Source organism: Mesoplodon mirus (assembly GCF_964341445.2).
Source record: "Mesoplodon mirus genome assembly, chromosome: 2".
Lineage (NCBI taxonomy): Eukaryota > Metazoa > Chordata > Mammalia > Artiodactyla > Ziphiidae > Mesoplodon > Mesoplodon mirus.
In genome coordinates this window covers 43,980,944-44,000,724 of record NC_138977.1, presented here as the reverse complement: position 1 = coordinate 44,000,724, position 19,781 = coordinate 43,980,944, and the positions used below count along the sequence as shown (strand labels likewise).

The following is a 19,781-nucleotide window of genomic DNA, read 5'->3' as shown; positions in this document are numbered from 1 at the left end:
AACTACTAGATAAGTGGTTGCATTCCAACAACAATTCTTTGACAGCAACTGGATGTCTATCAATTCAGTTCAATTCTGACAGTACCCAGAGTAAGTGCAGACCCCACAAGTGGGCCCAGTCCTACAAGATTGCCCCCAGTTTAGATGACAGGGAACCACTTCTGATGGACTCGGTTGACTGCAAATTTGGGTGTTCCCGTGACACACTCTTCAGGTTTGATAATTTGGTAGAACTACTCACAGAACTTAGGGAAGTGCTGTAGTTACGACTACTATTTTATTATAAAGGATACAAATGAAAAACCCAGATGAAAAGGTACATAGGATGAGGTCTAGAAGTGTCTCTAGTGCAGGAGCTTTTGTTCCCATGGAGTCAGGATGCACCACTCTCCCAGTATGTTAGTATGTTCACCAACCATGAAGCTCTCTGTACCTTGTTACTTGTAGTTTTTATTGAAGTAGCTTAACATAGGTTTGGTTGATTAAATCATTGGTCATGTGATTGAACTCAATCTCTAACCACTCTTTTCTCCTCAGAGATTGGGAGGTGGGATAGGAAAAAGTCTGAAAAGTTTCAACCTTCTAATCATACACAGTAGTTGGTTTTTCTGGGACCAGCCTCCAACCTGAAGCTATCTAGGGACATCACCAGTAATCACCTCTTTAACATAACACAGAACAATATCCGTCATTAATTCTTTTATTTTCGTGGGATTTTGAGAACATTTGGAATGTTTTATAGTATTCTTGTAATCCAATATTTGGAAGTATAAATTTAGTATTAATTTAGCAGCCGTGCCTGGAACTGGGCTTGAATTGAACAATATGTTGAATTGGACATAGAAATATATAATAAGTGGAATTTGTGGTTACTGCCATAAATTCTTTTGATTTATGTATAAAATGAGTTAAAAAGTGAAGTATGTGATAATACAGTCAAAACTCTATATAGAGGTGCCTGAGGGAGTGAGGAGCATGAATTGGGTTGGTCCTGAAAGCCTTCTGTGAAGAATGTGTGTTGGAGAATTTGGTGGATATGGATTGGTGGCAAGCAGATAATGGTCCTCTCTTGGATTACTATAATGTCTCAACTAGTTACCTCCCACTAAATGCATTCTTCAAATAGAAATAATATTAGCTAATACTTAATCAGAAAATTTTGGAAAATATAGTATTTGGAGAAATATAAACAAATTATTCCATTTCATTCTCAGAGCAGGCACTGCTGAAGACCAGTACAGTGTTTACCATGTTTAGGTGTAAATCATAGTTGATGAACACATCATCTCTCTATGTAGAAAACTTAACATTTTGCCAGATCTACGTCTGATATAGGATTGGTGAAATTATCAAACTTTAATTTTTAGGAACAGGGGTTTTATGAACAAAACATGGTTAACATTTTTCCCCTAATTTTCCTAATTCATAGGGATGAAATTACTTTGTTATATGTATGGTTGAGAATGGATGTATAGTAGGGGTCCGCAGTGCCTGGGCTGCAGACTGCTACTGGTCCGAGGCCTGTTAGGAGCAGGAGGTGAGCAGCGGGTGAGGGAACAAAGCTTCCCATCTCTCCCCATCACTCTCATTACCGCCTGAACCCCCCCCACCCCCCCACCCCCGGTCCATGGAAAGGTTGTCTTCCACGAAACCAGTCCCTGGTGCCAAAAAGCTTGGGGGACCGCTGATGTATAGAATCCATGGTTTCTTCAGGAATTTTTTTACTGTGGTTCAGTGTGTACTTAACTAGGTTGTGCATCAGAACCATCTGGGGGACTCCCACTGCCGCCCCAGTTAATATTCAGTTTATATTATTATATGTTCATAAGAACATATACAAAAGTAGAAAAATGAGTAAGGGGAGGTTTAGCAAAATGTATGTATTTGGCTTGACTTGAGACCTTCTGATTCAGACTTGTCAGAACCTGGAAACTATTCAGGATAAACACACACACACCAGAATTGCTCACCAGGCAATTCTGATGCAGTTATGCTTGGGAATCATTGCTCTAGGGGAATCTCTAAAATATCTCAAAACAAATGCTATATAAATGATTTATCTTGACCTGTACCCATACTACTTCTGTATCTAGATATATTCTAAGTTTTAGCATTGTCTTTAATTTTTTAATCAAATTAAATTTGAGCAGCTTAATTAGCACTTTATTAATGCTACTAATTCGTTAATGTTTGCATATGAAATTAATGTTAAATGAGCATCTTTTAAACAAATGCCCTGAATTGTTAGAGCTTTTACTTAAAGTACCTTTCCCAAACATCATCTTTTTCTCTCCTGGTAACTGCCTTGTGAGGTGTTTGATTTGATTTCCCCTACATTATATACATGGAAATCCAGATCTATAAGGTGGGAGTTGTACAGTTTCTTATACGTGAGTTAGAGGATTTGGAGACTCCAGAATGAATCTGTACTGATTCTGGACTGTCTTCCTAGGAACTCTCTTCCCCTGTTGTTTATCCCCAATAGTTTACTTTTCCTTTGAGCATTTTGCACTGAACTGGAGTGCTAGTGCCTTATCATTGCTGAGATTGCTGTGTTAGAAGGACTAACAAATTGATAAAAGTGACATTTTTAAAAAAATTTGATCTTGAAACTTCACTGAATTTATTACTTCTAACAGTTTGTGTGTGTGTGTGTAGGTGCGCATGTGTGTGTGTGGTGTGTGTAGGTGCGCACGTATGTGTGGAGTCTAGTGTTTTTTTAATTTTTTGGAATTTTGGAATTTTATTTATTTTTTTATACAGCAGGTTCTTATTAGTAATCAATTTTATACACATCAGTGTATACATGTCAATCCCAATCTCCCAGTTAATCACCCCCCCCGCCAACTGCTTTCCCTCCTTGATGTGCATATGTTTGTTCTCTACATCTGTGTCTCAATTTCTGCCCTGAAAACCGGTTCATCTGTACCATTTTTCTAGGTTCCACATATATGTGTTAATTTACGATATTTGTTTTTCTCTTTCTGACTTACTTCACTCCGTATGACAGTCTCTAGATCCATCCATGCTTCTACAAATGATCCAATTTCGTTCCTTTTTATGGCTGAGTAACATTCCATTGTATATATGTACCACATCTTCTTTATCCATTTTTAGTCAGTGGGCATTTAGATTGCTTCCGTGACCTGGCCATGGTAAATAGAGCTGCAATGAACATTGGGGTGCATCTGTCTTTTTGAATTATGGTTTTCTCAGGGTATACGCCCAATAGTGGGATTGCTGGGTCATATGGTAGTTCTATTTTTAGTTTTTTAAGGAAACTCCATACTGTTCTCCATAGTGGCTGTATCAATTTACATTCCCACCAACAATGCAAGAGGGTTCCCTTTTCTCCACACCCTCTCCAGCATTTGTTGTTTGTAGATTTTCTGATGATGCCCATTCTAATTGGTGTGAGGTGATACCTCATTGTAGTTTTGATTTGCATTTCTCTAATAATTAGTGATGTTGAGCAGATTTCATGTGCTTCTTGGCCATCTGTATGTCTTCTTTGGAGAAATGTCTATTTAGGTCTTCTGCCCATTTTTTGGATTGAGTTATTTGTTTTTATAATATTGAGCTGCATGAGCTGTTTATATATTTTGGAGATTAATCCTTTGTCCTTTGATTCCTTTGCAAATATTTTCTCCCATTCTGAGGGTTGTCTTTTTTTTTTTTTTTTTTTTTTGCGGTACGCGGGCCTCTCACTGCTGTGGCCTCTCCCGCTGCGGAGCACAGGCTCCAGACGCTCAGGCCCAGTGGCCGTGGCTCATGGGCCTAGCCGCTCCACGGCATGTGGGATCCCCCGGAACAGGGCACGAACCCGCGTCCCCTGCATCGGCAGGTGGACTCCCAACCACTGCGCCATCAGGGAAGCCCTGTCTTTTCGTCTTGTTTATGGTTTCCTTTGCTGTGTTTTTAAGTTTCACTAGGTCCCATTTGTTTGTTTTTGTTTTTATTTCCATTGCTCTAGGAGGTGGATCACAAAAGATCTTGCTGTGATTTATGTTATAGGGTGTTCTGCCTATGTTTTCCTCTAAGAGTTTTATAGTATCTGGTCTTACATTTAGGTCTTTAATCCATTTTGAGTTATTTTTGTGTATGGTGTTAGGGAGTGTTCTAATTTCATTCTTTTACATGTAGCTGTCCAGTTTTCCCAGCACCCCTTATTGAAGAGACTGTCTTTTCTCCATTGTTTATCCTTGCCTCCTTTGTCATAGATTAGTTGACCATAGGTGCGTGGGTTTATCTCTGGGCTTTCTATCTTTTTCCATTGATCTATATTTCTGTTTTTGTGCCAGTACCATATTGTCTTTTTTTTTTTTTTTTTTGTGGTACGCAGGCCTCTTGCTGTTGTGGCCTCTCCTGTTGCGGAGCACAGGCTCAGTGGCCATGGCTCACGGGCCCAGCCGCTCCATGGCATGCGGGATCTTCCCGGACTGGGGCACGAACCCGTGTCCCCTGCATCAGCAGGCGGACTCTCAACCACTGCGCCACCAGGGAAGCCCCCATATTGTCTTGATTACTGTAGCTTTGTAGTATAGTCTGAAATCAGGGAGTCTGATTCCTCCAGCTCCGTTTCTTTCCCTCAAGATTGCTTTGGCTATTTGGGGTCTTTTCTGTCTCCATACAAATTTTAAGATGATTTGTTCTAGTTCCGTAAAAAAAATCCCATTGGTTATTTTATAGGGATTGCATTGAATCTGTAGATTGCTTTGGGTAGTATAGTCATTTTCACAATATTGATTCTTCCAATCCAAGAACATGGTATATCTCTCCATCTGCTGGTATATCATCTTTAATTTCTTTCATCAGTGTCTTATAGTTTTCTGCATACAGGTCTTTTGTGTCCCTAGGTAGGTTTATTCCTAGGTATTTTATTCTTTTTGTTGCAATGGTAAATGGGAGAGTTTCCTTAACTTCTCTTTCAGATTTTTCATCATTAGTGTATAGGAATGCAAGAGATTTCTGTGCATTGGTTTTGTATCCTGCAACCTTACAAAATTCATTGATTAGCTTTAGTAATTTTCTGGTGGCATCTTAGGATCCTCTATATAGTATCATGTCATCTGCAAACAGTGACAGTTTTACTTTTTCTTTTCCAGTTTGTATTCCTTTTATTTCTTTTTCTTCTCTGATTGCTGTGGCTAGGACTTCAAAACTATGTTGAATAATAGTGGCAAGAGTGGACATCATTGTCTTGTTCCTGATCTTAGAGGAAATACTTTCAGCTTTTCACCATTGAGAATGATGTTTGCTGTGGGTTTGTCGTATATGGCCTTTATTATGTGGAGGTAGGTTCCCTCTATGCCCACTTTCGTGAGAGTTTTTATCATAAATGGGTGTTGAATTTTGTCGAAGATTTTTCTGCATCTATTGAGATGATCATATGATTTTTATTTTTCAGTTTGTTAATATGGTGTATCACATTGATAGATTTGCATATATTGAAAAATCCTTTTCATCCCTGGGATAAATCCCACTAGATCATGGTATGATCCTTTTAATGCGTTGTTTCATTCTGTTTGCTAGTGTTTTGTTGAGGATTTTTGCATCTATATTCATCAGTGATATTGGTCTGTAATTTTCTTTTTTTGTAGTAATTTTGTTTGGTTTTGGTATCAGGGTGATTGATGGTGGACTAACAGAATGAGTTTGGGAGTGTTCCTTCATCTGCAGTTTTTTGGAAGAGTTTGAGAAGGATGGGTGTTAGCTCTTCTCTAAATGTTTGATAGAATTCACCTGTGAAGGCATCTAGTCCTGGGGTTTTGTTTGTTGGAAGATTTTTAATCACAGTTTCAATTTCATTACTTGTGATTGGTCTGTTCATATTTTCTATTCCTGGTTCAGTCTTGGAAGGTTATACCTTTCTAAGAATTTGTCCATTTCTTCCAGGTTGTCCATTTTATTGGCATAAAGTTGCTTGTCTTAGTCTTTTAGGATGCTTTGTATTTCTGCAGTGTCTGTTGCAACTTCTTTTTCATTTCTAATTTAATTGATTTGAGTCCTCTCCCTCTTTTTCTTGATGAGTCTGGCTAATGGTTTACCAATTTTGTTTATCTTCTCAAAGAACCAGCTTTTAGTTTTATTGATCTTTGCTATTGTTTTTTCTTGTTTCTATTTCATTTATTTCTGCTCTGATCTTTATGATTTCTTTCCTTCTGCTAACTTTGGGTTTTGTTTATTCTTCTTTCTCTAGTTCCTTTAGGTGTAAGTTTAGATTGTTTATTGGAGATTTTTCTTGTTTCTTGAGGTAAGCTTCTATAGGTTTAAACTTCCCTCTTAAAACTGCTTTTGCTGCATCCCATAGGTTTTGGATCGTCATGTTTTCATTGTCATTTGTCTCCAGGTATTTTTGGTTTCATCTTTGTTTTCTTCAGTGATCTCATGGTTATTTAGTAACATATTGTTTAGTCTCCATGTGTTTGTGTTTTTTACGTTCTTTTCTCTGTAATTGATTTCTTTTTTTTTTACGGTACGCAGGCCTCTCAGTGTTGTGGCCTCTCCCATTGCGGAGCACAGGCTCTGGACGTGCAGGCTTAGTGGCCATGGCTCACGGGCCCAGCCGCTCCGTGGCATGTGGGATCTTCCCGGACCGGGGTACGAACCCATGTCCCCTGCATTGGCAGGCGGACTCTCAACCACTGTGCCACCAGGGAAGCCCCATGTAATTGATTTCTAATAACATAGCATTGTGGTCAGAAAAGATGCTTGATATGATTTCAATTTTCTTAAATTTACTGAGGCTTGATTTGTGATCCAAGATGTGATCTATCCTAGAGAAAGCTCTGTGCGCACTTGAGAAGAAAGTGTAATCTGCTGTTTTTGGATGGAATGTCCTATAAATATCAATTAAATCTGTCTGGTCTATTGTGTCATTTACAGTTTGTGTTTCCTTATTAATTTTCTGTTTGGGTGATCTGTCCATTGGTGTAAGTGAGGTGTTAAAGTCCCCCACCATTATTGTGTTACTGTCAATTTCCTCTTTTATAGCTGTTAGCAGGTGCCTTGTGTATTGAGGTGCTCCTATGTTGGGTGCATAAATATTTAAAATTGTTATATCTTCTTCTTGGATTGATCCCTTGATCATTATGTAGTGTCCTTCTTTGTTTCTTATAATAGTCTTTATTTTAAATTCTATTTTGTCTGATATGAGAATTGCTACTCCAGCTTTCTTTTGATTTCCATTTGCATGGAATATCTTTTTCCATCCCCTCACTTTCGGTCTGTATGTGTCCCTAGGTCTGAAGTGGGTCTCTTGTAGACAGCATATATATGGTTCTTGTTTTTGTATCCATTCAGCAAGCCTGTGTCTTTTGGTTGGAGCATTTAATCCATTTACATTTAAGATAACTATCAATATGTATGTTCCTATTACCATTTTCTTAATTGTTTTGGGGTTGTTTTTGTAGGTCCTTTTCTTCTCTTGTGTTTCCCACTTAGAGAAGTTCCTTTAGCATTTGTTGTAGAGCTGGTTTGGTGGTGCTAAATTCCCTTAGCTTTTGCTTGTCTGTAAAGCTTTTGATTTCTCCATCGAATCTGAATGAGGTCCTTGCTGGATAGAGTAATCTTGGTTGTAGGTTCTTCCCTTTCATCACTTTAAGTATATCATGCCACTCCCTTCTGGCTTGTAGAGTTTCTGCTGAGAACTCAGCTGTTTACCTTATGGGAGTTCCCTTGTATGTTAGTTGTCATTTTTCTCTTGCTGCTTTCAATAATTTTTCTTTGTCTTTAATTTTTGCCAATTTGTATACTATGTGTCTCGGTGTGTTTCTCCTTCGGTTTATCCTGTATGGGACTCTCTGTGCTTCCTGGACTTGGGTGGCTATTTCCTTTCCCATGTTAGGGAAGTTTTCAAGTATAATCTCTTCAGATATTTTCTCGGGTCCTTTCTCTCTCTCTTCTCCTTCTGGGGCCCCTGTAATGTGAATGTTGTTGCATTTAATGTTGTCCCAGAGGTCTCTTAGGCTGTCTTCATTTCTTTTCATTCTTTTTTCTTTATTCTGGTCTGCAGAGTGAATTCCACATTCTGTCTTCCAGGTCACTTACCCATTCTTCTGCCTCAGTTATTCTGCTATTGATTCCTTCTAGTGTATTTTTCATTTCAATTATTGTATTGTTCATCTCTGTTTGTTTGTTCTTTAATTCTTGTAGATCTTTTTGAAACATTTCTTGCCATCTTCTTGACTTTTGCCTCCATCCTTTTTCTGGGGTCCTGCATCATCTTCACTATCATTATTGTGAATTCTTTTCCTGGAAGGTTGCCTATCTCCACTTCATTTAGTTGTTTTTCTGGGGTTTTATCTTGTTCCTTCATCTGGTACATAGCCCTCTGCCTTTTCATCTTGTCTACCTCTTTGTGATGGTGGTTGTTGTTCCACAGGCTGCAGGATTGTAGTTCTTCTTGCTTCTGCTGTCTTCTTCTGTAGTTCTTCCTGCTTCTGTTTTTCTTGCTTCTGCTGTCTTCCCTCTGGTGAATGAGGCTATCGGTAATTTTTTTTGTTTTAAAATTATAGTTGAGCTGCAAAATATCCTATGCCAAAATAAGTTTTAAAAACTTAAGGTGGAAGTCTTTGTTTGTATGTGACAGAAGTAATTGTCCTTTAGAATACCTATGTGTTTCAGATATGATGCTTTCTCGGGTACAGTTAACAGACTGTGGCATAAATAATGAGGACATTTATAATCTCACATGAGAGGTCTGGAAGGCTTGTGTAATTCAGTTGCCAAAGTGATTCAGTGTTTTGGGTCATTTTCTCTCTGATTCTTTTTTCCATCATGACCACATATGGTTGCCATAGGTCTAAAGATTATATTCTTATACAACAAAATCCAAAAGCCAGAAGGAAGAGCAGAGCCTCATCATAGAAATCTTTTTTTTGTTTTGTTTTGTTTTTTCTGGTTGGAAAATCTTTCCTGCAACCCTCAGCATACTTTTCCTTATGTCCCATATAGCCAAAATTGGTGACATATTCAGTCCTAAATCAGTTGCTGACAAGAGGAAACGAGATTCCCATTATTGCCTTAGAACAGTGTTGGTTGATCCCCTGGAACTTTAAGAGGGACCCACCCATCTGATCCCGTTGATGTCTCATATTAAATCACATCAGTGTTTTGTCATCACTAAGACGGAGAGGCTGATGGGTAGGCAATCACTAGTATTTGCCAAACTATAGTGATATAGTTAAGTTGTAACATTTTCCATGTCCTATATAAGAAATATTCCCACTCAAATGTTATTTGTATATTTTAACTTGAGAAGCATGTTATCCTGATGTGCTACTTCATGATTGGCATAGGAAACCAATGATTTGGCTGTTAATTTAGTACAATGTGTTAGTTGTTTACTGTTCTTATTTTTGTCTTGTGAACAATCAGTTTATTTCCCTGTGAGATTAAGCTCCTCAGTGCCATTACATGATTTTGGCAGGAGCTTCAAATTCTTATTTAATCGATTCTTGTTCTTCTAGGTGGATTCTCCACAGTTTTCCTGGTGCGGACTCATGGTGGACTCCGCTATGCATTGAAGCGAATGTATGTCAATAACGCGACAGACCTCAACATTTGTAAAAGGGAAATTACAATTATGGTAAGTGAAAGAGTAATTCCATTTGAAAAATTTGGTGTATTTTCTTTCAGTTTTTCACATAACATTAACCAGCCTTTAGGCAAGCTGCTTATTGGCTTGGGCACATCTAGATAACCTTTGAAGTGTACTCTTTATAGCCATACTTAGGGCTAAATACAAACAACTCCTACCTTTCCTCCCTTCCCTATTGTAGTTCAACAGGCAAGCTTCTCTGCTTTCTTTTTTCCTTTTTAAAATAAATTTAAATTATGGAATCTTTTGAGAATAGAAGAATTTAGAAAATTAGTGAACACCAGTTTACCCCCTACCCAACTTAAGAATTAAAGGCTTACAGATACAGTTGAAGCCTTCTGTGTCTTCCTCTGTAACGCTATCCTTATACTGTTATCCTCATCCAAAAGGAAACCCCTATCCTGAATTTGGTGCTTATGCTTCCCCTGGGTATTTAATACATTCATTTATATGTGTTAGTATTCACAGACAACAGTTAATTTTGCTTTTCATTTTTAAAATCATGCTGTAAAGTTGATTTGTGTGTGTGTGTGAACTCTGTAGTACTGGTAAGGTATGCTTCAGCAAGGAAAAAATTCTTCTTTAATATTAGGAGAAGTGAAAAATATTTTAATACACCATTAAAGAAAATTTCAGTTACTCAGTTAACTAGATTAAACATTTTGAGAAAATTACAGAATAAAAATTTCCTTTTTTTCTAGAGTTGCTTATTGTCAGTGCTCTGGATGGTTTCTTTTTTTTTTTTTTTTCGTGGTAAGCGGGCCTCTCACTGTTGTGGCATCTCCTGTTGCGGAGCACAGGCTCCGGACGCGCAGGCTCAGCGACCATGGCTCACGGGCCCAGCCACTCCGCGGTATGTGGGACCTTCCCGGACCGGGGCACGAACCCGTGTCCCCTGCATCGGCAGGCGGACTGTCTACCACTGCGCCACCAGGGAAGCCCCTGGATGGTTTCTTATTCTTGTTCTCCTCCTCCTCCTCTCTTCCTCTCTTTTGTTCTCTTCCTCTTCCTCCTCCTCATCCAGTGTTTATCAAGTGCTAATATATATATTTAACATTTTTGTTTTATTGAGGTGAAATTCACACACTACACATTTTATAATTCACATTTTAAAAAGAACAATTCAGTGGGTTTTAGTACATTCACAGTATTGTGCACAGACTGCCTCTACCTTGTTTTAAAACCTTTTCATCACTCCAAAAGGAAACCCCTGCCCATGAAGCAGTTGCTCCCCATTCCACTCTTGTTCCAGGCCCTGGCAACCACCCGTCTATATTATGTCTCGATGGATTTACCTATTCTGGATATTTCATATACATGGAATCAAGCAATATATGACCTTTTGTGTCTGGCTTCTTTCACTTACCATATTTTTAAGGTTCATCCAGCACTTCATTCCTTTTTATGAGTGAATAATATTCCATTATATATACTATATATGTATCAAAATTTGTTTATGTGTTCATCTATTGATGGACTTTTTAAAAAAACCATGGATAGACATTTGGGCTATTTCTACCTTTTGGCTATTGTGAGTAGTGTTGCTATGAATATGTGTACATACATGTATTGTTTATTTTCAGTTCTTTTGGGTATGTATCTAAGAGTGGAATTGCTGGGTCATATGGTAATTCCACATTTAACTTTTTAAGGAACCATTAATTCCACAGCAGTTGAACCACTTTCTGTTCACACCAGCAGTGTTAGGAGGTTTCTAGTTTTTCCACTTCCTTGTAAACACTTGTTACTGTCAAGCCTCCCCAACTGCTAAGAGGGAGATTTTCTTATTTTGTATCAACATCTTTATCAACACACATATTTTGATCCTTTTTGTTTGAAGATAGGCACATATATACAGTATGACTTATCAGAATTCTGCTTTTATTGTCCCTATTCCTTAGCTAGACTAGAGTTGATTAGGTTTGAGACTTGCTTTTTTTTCAGGTAAGGCTATTAGTCAAAAAGGTGAAAAGATTTACTCCAAGATAATAGGGAATCTTAGACTAAGTTTTCTGACTTGAGCCCAGATATGGTATTGTACTGTAATTCTTCCTTTCAATAGATTTTGTATAATTTTGAGATATATAAAATATAGTCATCGTCAACCTCAGCAAAACTCAGATCCTATACTTTTAAATAAGATATTTTGGGGAGGTGAGCAGTTGTCTTCTGAACTGTTTTTCGATGACTAATCCTTCACTATTTATGTTTATTTATGAATTATTTACATGTTCAGCTGCCGTTAGCTAATATCTCAAATTATATTACACACTTAAAACTAGGTTTATTTTAATGATAGTGGATGTAAATTATTTTAAACAGTATTCTTGATAAGAGTTTTTAATTTACAGACAGACCTTATTTAGATCATTATGATTTTTAACCTTATAAATGTTGATGATTGTCTTGTACTAGGAGCAAAAGTGTCAGATTTCCCATTTTCTTCTTATTTTCTTGTACTTGTAATATTGTGTTATCTTTATGGTTTCTTTACAAAAACCCTTTTTAGCTACTTGTTTATTTTTTTAGGTTATTTAGTTAAAAGTACATACATTCATAAATTCACTTGACTAGGTGGACATAAATTGCAATATGTTGCAGACAAAACAAACAAACGAGAGTGTAATCGTTAGTTCATAAATATTAGAGCTTAATTTCTTTATCTTTTTAAGATAAAAATAAGTAAAAGTTCTGATATTTTATTCTTGAGCCCCAAAGGACTATCTCGTACACTCACTTTTGGAAACTTTTTTTTTTTTTTAAATTTATTTTTGGCTGCGTTGGGTCTTTGTTACTGTGTGCAGGCTTTTCTCTAGTTGTGGAGAGCAGGGGCTACTCTTCGTTGCAGTGCGCAGGCTTCTCATTGTGGCTGCTTCTCTTGTGTGGAGCACGGGCTCTAGGCATGTGGGCTTCAGTAGTTATGGCACTTGGGCTCAGTAGTTGTGGCTCACGGGCTCTAGAGATCAGGCTCAGTAGTTGTGGCACACGGGCTTAGTTGCTCTGCGGTGTGTGGGATCTTCTTGGATCAGAGCTCGAACCCGTGTCCCCTGCATTGGCAGGCAGATTCTTAACAACTGTGACACCAGGGAAGCCCTGGAAACTGTTACTTTTGAATGAACCATCTCTTTCTTCCCCATTGAATTTAAAATAAGTATTCATTAACTATTTGCTTGTTAGGAAATGACAGTCACATATAAATAAACTTTCCATTGAAACTGTAGAAACCTTTTTGACATGTGTCAGATTCCATACTTACACTTAAATCTTACTTTTTGAAATTCTTTAAATCTATCAATTTAGACTTCAAATCATTGTTAATGATAGACCTTTAAAATATATGTTTGCCAGTTTTTAAAATTTTGTTTATTTTTTACAGAAAGAGCTGTCTGGTCACAAAAATATCGTGGGTTATTTGGACTGTACTGTTAATTCAGTTAGTGATAATGTATGGGAAGTGCTTATCTTAATGGAATATTGTCGAGGTAAGTATTTTTCTATGGTTGTTTTATGCTAAAAAAATGTGCCCATAATTAGTAGGTGTCTTGGTTTCTCCCAGGGCAGCTGTCATGTAATTCTCGGCATTCATTGCAATCTCAGCTTTAATTATTTGTCTAAATAAGGAATGCTGTTAAAAAGTATTTAAAACCTACTCACAGTTGATGCAATGATGATATGAGCATATGTTAATGGACAATTAGAAAAATGCTGTTGGGTTTTAAACAGAAAATCTAAAAAGTAAAGAACCTTTCCTGATCCCTATACATTTCTTTTATAATCCAACCAAGAAGAGCATACTGTGTCCATATTAGTGTTGCAAGATTTTTTTCCAGCATGCTACCATGTTATCTTTGAACGTATTAAATATAATAAATTTCAAGCATGCATTTTGATCTATAATTTTTATAAACTTATATTATGTGGTCTTTTGAAAACATCAGAAGATAGAAAACCACATTTTATTTGGATATAATGTGGTGTTTTCAAAGAAATATTTACTTGTATAGTATGCCTTAAGAATTATAATAATAATTTTTAGTCCTTGAAATTTTTTTTTTTTTTTTTTACTTTAATGGGTGTAATGGGGACAATTAATCCATTTCCTGCGAACTTGCTTTCCCCCCTCCCCCATCAGACTGTATCTGACAGTTTGGATTCTAGGGAGCCCTGGTTTATATATAAATTCTCTTAAGACAGTTATGATTGTTAATTATGGTACCAGGAACTCTTGTCACTTCCTGAAGGTTGGAGGAGAAGGAGGTTGGTGATGATAATGGAGAAAATGTGGTCTCATTTACTCCAGTCTTATAAGAAGGGGGAAGGACAGAGGAAAATGTAATGAATCAGTATTGTAATATCTATTGTGATATGTTTGTAACTTATTTCCATATATAGCGTAAAAAATTAGATATTTTCTTGATTGTTTTTCCTTATTTGTATCTCATCTTCTCTACTGTAAAGCATTGTGATCTCTCTTTAAGGAGATAATACTTATTTTCTTTACCCTACTTTCCTGAATTCTAGCAATTAAGGTGCCAATTCTTAGCTGGATGAGAGTTGACTAATAGCCCTTGGCTATTTGTAACTTCTTAAAAATAATTGAATTGAGCATAATCATAACCCTGGATGAGTTTGTCATCCAGAAGACATTTTAAAAGGGGAACTACATGAGCTTCAGTTTTTAGGCAAGTGAGTATTTGGGAGCCAATGGTGCAGTCTACTGCAGATAAAATTAAGTATCTTGTTAAAAAAAGTCATATCAAAATTTAAATGGGATGGTATAGCTTTTTTTTTTTTTTTTTTTTTTTTTTTTTTTTTGCGGTACACGGGCCTTGTCACTGCCGTGGCCTCTCCCGTCGTGGAGTACAGGCTCCGGACGCGCAGGCTCAGCGGCCCTGGCTCACGGGCCCAGCCGCTCCGCGGCATGCGGGATCCTCCTGGACTAGGGCACAAACCCATGTCCCCTGCATCGACAGGCGGACGGACTCTCAACCACTGCGCCACCAGGGAAGCCCGGTATAGCATTTTAAATTAAGTGTAAGTGTAATCTCAGAGAGATGAAGATTGTTGAGGCTAGAAAAATGTTGACTTTTTAAATTTTAATAATGAAATCGGGCGGAGTATAAAAGTTCTTGTTTAGGAGATGATAACTGTGAAAAATATGTAAAGATTTGGGAGTTACATGCACCTTATTTTAAAAGACCTTCAGTATACATTGTTTCCTTTCTGAATCTGATTTTTAAATTTTTCATTAGAATAATTTTACTTTAATTTTCAGAAGACTTTGATTTTGAATAATGAAATTTTGTTTGTTTCTACATTTGAAATGCAGCTCAATAGAGCTTTTTAGCTTTTTTGGGGGACTGGATTTTGTGATTCAAGCCTTCTAGCCCAAAGATCTCTGAAGGGAAGAAAGAAGATTGACTTTTGATTAAAATTTATTCTACTCATTACAACATTGTAAGTGTGGAAAAGATAGAATGAGTTCAAGGTTATGATTTCTTTAGCTGTGAAAAGATATTTCAAGAATGTGAATGAACACCAATAAAACACTTTTCTTACTGTTTAATTTTTGGATAAAATGAGTCAGGGCATCTGACAAACAAGAGGATGGTGGAAATTGCTGCCTAGTCAGGTGCCTCAATCTTATATGAGACACTTTGAACAAATTACAGCCAAATGGACCTGAGTTTTCTGAAAGTTGAGGATTGATAGGCAAAATAAATGTTTTTTTTCCCCCTGCTTTAAAGTTCTAAGAAAAAACACCTATTTCAGAAAATATATGAGAATGCTGTTTAGACAGTAATAATAGAAGGAACAGGTGTGTATACACCTTCTTACAGATTACACAGTAGCAGACATTCATTTATTCAAACTTGTTACAGGAAAGTTTCAAGTTAACATAAGCTTGCCTTTTTAAATTTCCAAACTTGATTTCTGTTAGAATGATGTGAATGAATCATGTATTTACTTGCATTCTTAAAATATAATGATAGTAAACTTTCTCTTAGTAATTAAGAATTGTCATTATTAGATTATCAATTATTGTAGTACATTGTAATATTTAATAATCCTCTCGGGGCTCATTGTTGTGGCTATTTGATTTTAGTTAAGTTACTCTGCCTGCTATCTCTTAACCTGGTTTAGAGCATTAGCCCCTTAACCCATCTCTCTTTTTCCACTCTTGTGATTCCTCCATCCCCCAATCAAGGAGATTTTCTAAAAGGTCAGATCAGGAAGTTTCCTTGGTTCTCAAGATAAAAATCTCAAGATAAAATCTTGATTTGTTTGTCTTGTCAGTATCATCTGACTTTACTCTCTTCTCTGCTTTCTAGACCACACCCACAGTGGTTCTCTTTAAGTTATTCAAAATCATTAAGCTCTTTCCCAAACTAGAGGCCTTTGTATATGTCACTTGCTATCTCTAGTGTGTTCTCCCAGATCTCTGCCAGGTTAATTCCTGATTAACCTTCAGTCTCAACATATAAATAATCACTTCCTTAGGCCTTCTCTGGCATTCTCTTCTCCCCATCCTCCTTCACTAATTTAAATTTGGGTTTTTCTCATATTATCCTTATTGTATGTAATTATGATAAATACTTGTGTGAGTGCCTTTAGACTATAAATTCCATGATAATAGAGACTTTATCTTTGTTCACCACTGTTTACCCCTAAAACTAGCACAGTGTTGAATAACCGTTTCTTCAAATCTGTGATGCCATCAATTACAAGGTACACTCTGAATTTGGAGATGTTAAAATATGGCCAATAGCATTAGCAGAACGTCACTTATTTTAAGATGTTCTCACTTCAGAGATGTAAAATGTGAAAAAAAATGTATGTCATTGAATCAACACAATATGGTATAATAAGCATCCTTACATGAAAATTATAAAAAAAGCCAATTCCCCATTACCTGAGACCATAGACATTTCTTAATCTCTTTGTTTGTGGTAGTCTTCATTTATTAAAAATATGTCTTCTCAAAATTACTTTTTTGGTTAGCTGGGCAGGTAGTGAATCAGATGAATAAGAAGCTGCAGACAGGTTTTACAGAACCAGAAGTGTTACAGATATTCTGTGATACCTGTGAAGCTGTTGCAAGGTTGCATCAGTGTAAGACTCCAATAATTCACCGGGATCTGAAGGTATGAACTTTAGTCTACTTATGGATTAATGCCTTTTAAACTTTGGAGTTAAAAATGTTCTTGGACTGTCTTCATATAAACCAGTGTTTATTACTAGCACTGAGATTGGTCTCTCTGTCCCCAGCTACATTTCCTGAGGCCATATAAAGACTGACTATAGAATTGAAATTGTGCTTTTCATGACCCTGAGGGTTGCTAGCACAACCGTAGAGGTGGATTTTGTGCTCCCTACTTTGCTTCTGTTTTACAGAGCAGGCTTCTTTAAAAGGTTTCATATGAACAAAAATATGAACATCACTGACACAGGTTGGATATCCCTCTACACTATTCTTCCCAGTTCAGCACTCCTCCTATTTCTTATAATTCATTTTAAGCATCAGGGTGTTTTCCAGAGATATTGGAGGTGACCATAAATGGGTCTCTTTACTCATTTATTTATAATTTACTGTAGTTTTAGATAATTTACTATAATTTGGTGATGATTGTCACTCTAAGGTCACTTTGTCTGACATTTTCATGGAATCTGACCTCTTGTATATGGTACCCACTTGTTAAATTGGAAAAAGTGCCCAAAGGGTATTGAACATTCCTGGCATCATATTGCTTGAGCTATCATTACACATATTGTTTAGAAGCATAGGTGTCCTCTTTGATACCTACAAACACTAAGATTACAAAAATTCCTCTTCCTGAAATGCTTTATGCCCAGATATCCCATGGCTAATCTTTCCCCCACTTCAAATCTGCTCAGATTCACTTTCTCAGTGAGTCCTGTCCCTGCACCACCTTATTTATAATTACAACCTAACCTTTCCATACTTTACTTGTTCTGCCTTTTATTATCACTTGTTACTTTCTCAGATACTATAAAATTTGCTTATGTATTATGTCTATTGGTTATTTTCTGTCCTCTCCCACTATACTGTAAGCTTCCTGTGGGCAGGGATTTTCCTCTTTTGTACTGATGTATCCAAACATTTAGAACAGTGCCTGGCACATAGCGGGGTCTCAATAAATATTTAATGAATGAATGAATCCCAATTCTGACTTATTATACAAAATTTATGAAAAGTGATAATAAAATGCTCTTAAGATACAAGAGAATAGAAGATGTCACTTAGAATATAGGTTGTTAACCATGAAAGCATCATCTAGGGAAACCTGTGCTGAAAGGATACAAGTCAAGACAAGATTGAAATACTTGACTACAGACATCTGTCCCTTTATTTCGATAACCAGTATAGTTCATTTCAGTTCTCTTGAATATGCAGCTTTTACATTTTCCCCAATAATTCGGTCTGATTTTTTTGTACTGTTATAGCTCATTAACTTTTTAAATGTAAAGTTGATGTTTTCAGCTGAGCCTTCTTGATTTTAAAACAAAAAAGACATCGAACTGCATAATTTTATATAGACCATATTTCATATACTTAGTTCTTTTTACATGTGTAAATTTATGCAATCCTGTGTTTGTTTTAAGTAAGTTTCTTTTTTTTAAAGTAGATTTCTTGTATAAATACTTTGTGCAAATATTGAGTATTTTAAAAAGTAGAGTAAAATGAAATATAGAAGAAAAATTGTAAAGAAACTGTAATGTGAGTATTTTGGTAGAGTGGAGAGAAATTGAATTACTCATTTAAAACTGTATCATAAAAATAAAAAATATTGTGTAAAAATGTTAATAATAGTATCATTTATTGCATGCTTACCTTATTTCAGTCACTGTTCTAAGCCCTTTACATGTTTTAATTCTTTCAGTTTTTAAAACAATCCCCTGTAATAGATATTATTATTTTCCCCATTTTATAGATAAGGAGACTAAAGCACAAGAGTGGTTAAGCAAGTTGTCCAAGGGTACATATGCTAATAAGTAGCAGAGCTGGGCTGTGAACCCACATTCTCCTGTTGTAGAAACTGTGCGCATAATTTTATTTAAGTTACTACGACTCTGATCTCTAAGTTAAGGCATAAAGTCAAATCTGTGTTTTTCAGTGTACTATTTTAGATAAAAATGGAAGTAGGAGTCAATCAGAGGTAGAATTGTAATGATTTTTGTTACCTTTCTATAGGTAAGCTAAGTGTCAGAAAAGGAGAAAAATGGAGGTATAGAATAGACTCTGACTGCTACTAGTTCTTCTCTTCCATAGAAGCAGTTTTTGAGAGGACTTAGGGTTCCTTGGCCCTTGCAAAAATCATCCTGGGATGGGAGAAGCACTTCTCTGTTCTTAGTGAGAGAAGCAGTAGATAAAGTAAAGTATATTTTTGTTCTGAATCATTTGTCCTTTCTCACAATTTGAGGTATCCTCTCTCTCTCTCTCTCTCTCTCTCTCTCTCTCACCCCCCCCATATATATCAGTGTTTGTGTAAAAACATTGTTATAAAAATATAATTTTCACCTTGAAAATACTATTAATTGCTTTTCTTTTCTGAAGGTGGAAAATATTTTGTTGAATGATGGTGGAAACTATGTACTTTGTGACTTTGGCAGTGCCACAAATAAATTTCTTAATCCTCAGAAAGATGGAGTTAATATAGTAGAAGAAGAAATTAAAAAGTAAGTGTTATCTTTATTGTGCTTTGTCTCATGGGAATTTTAGTTAACTTGAGTCTGTGACCAGCTTTGCTAATATAAATTTTAGGTGTTCGATTAATAGATTTCTTTAAGATATTTCTGTGCCATAGACATTGATTAGTTTATGTCTCATCTAGTTCAATAGGAAATACATTTTACAATGGAAACAAAATTTTCATCTGCATTGTAAACAAATTTATCAAGAAATTTGTTAAGTAAGCTATAGTAATTAGTGGAATCATTAAAGGGAGTTTGAAGTTATTGCTGAATTCAGTTAAACATCTTTGTTTTTATCGATACTGAGGATGTATGCTTGTTAGGAAAAAATTAAATTATTTGAAAACATTAAACTTTTACTTCATATTTAATGTTAAGAAGATTGACCTAGTAATGCATTGAAAACTGTGTGGAAAACTTGTTACGTTATAATATTGTATTGGAAAACTTTCTGGTAGAAATGTAA

General features: G+C 36.2%; 1 protein-coding gene across 3 annotated transcripts in view; it reads left to right on the top strand.

Moving 5' to 3' along the window:
• BMP2K (BMP2 inducible kinase) overlaps positions 1–19,781 on the top strand; it is a 126,907-nt gene that overhangs the window by 47,976 nt on the left and 59,150 nt on the right. For 2 of the 3 annotated variants that reach the window (XM_082611656.1, XM_082611657.1), the window contains exons 2-5: positions 9,471–9,589; positions 12,978–13,083; positions 16,604–16,746; positions 19,179–19,300. In XM_082611656.1, the coding sequence (XP_082467782.1) occupies positions 9,471–9,589; positions 12,978–13,083; positions 16,604–16,746; positions 19,179–19,300 (490 nt within the window). Of the gene's footprint in view, positions 1–9,470; positions 9,590–12,977; positions 13,084–14,918; positions 15,059–16,603; positions 16,747–19,178; positions 19,301–19,781 lie in introns of those variants that run through there. The other variant, XM_082611658.1, reaches the window with a different exon arrangement.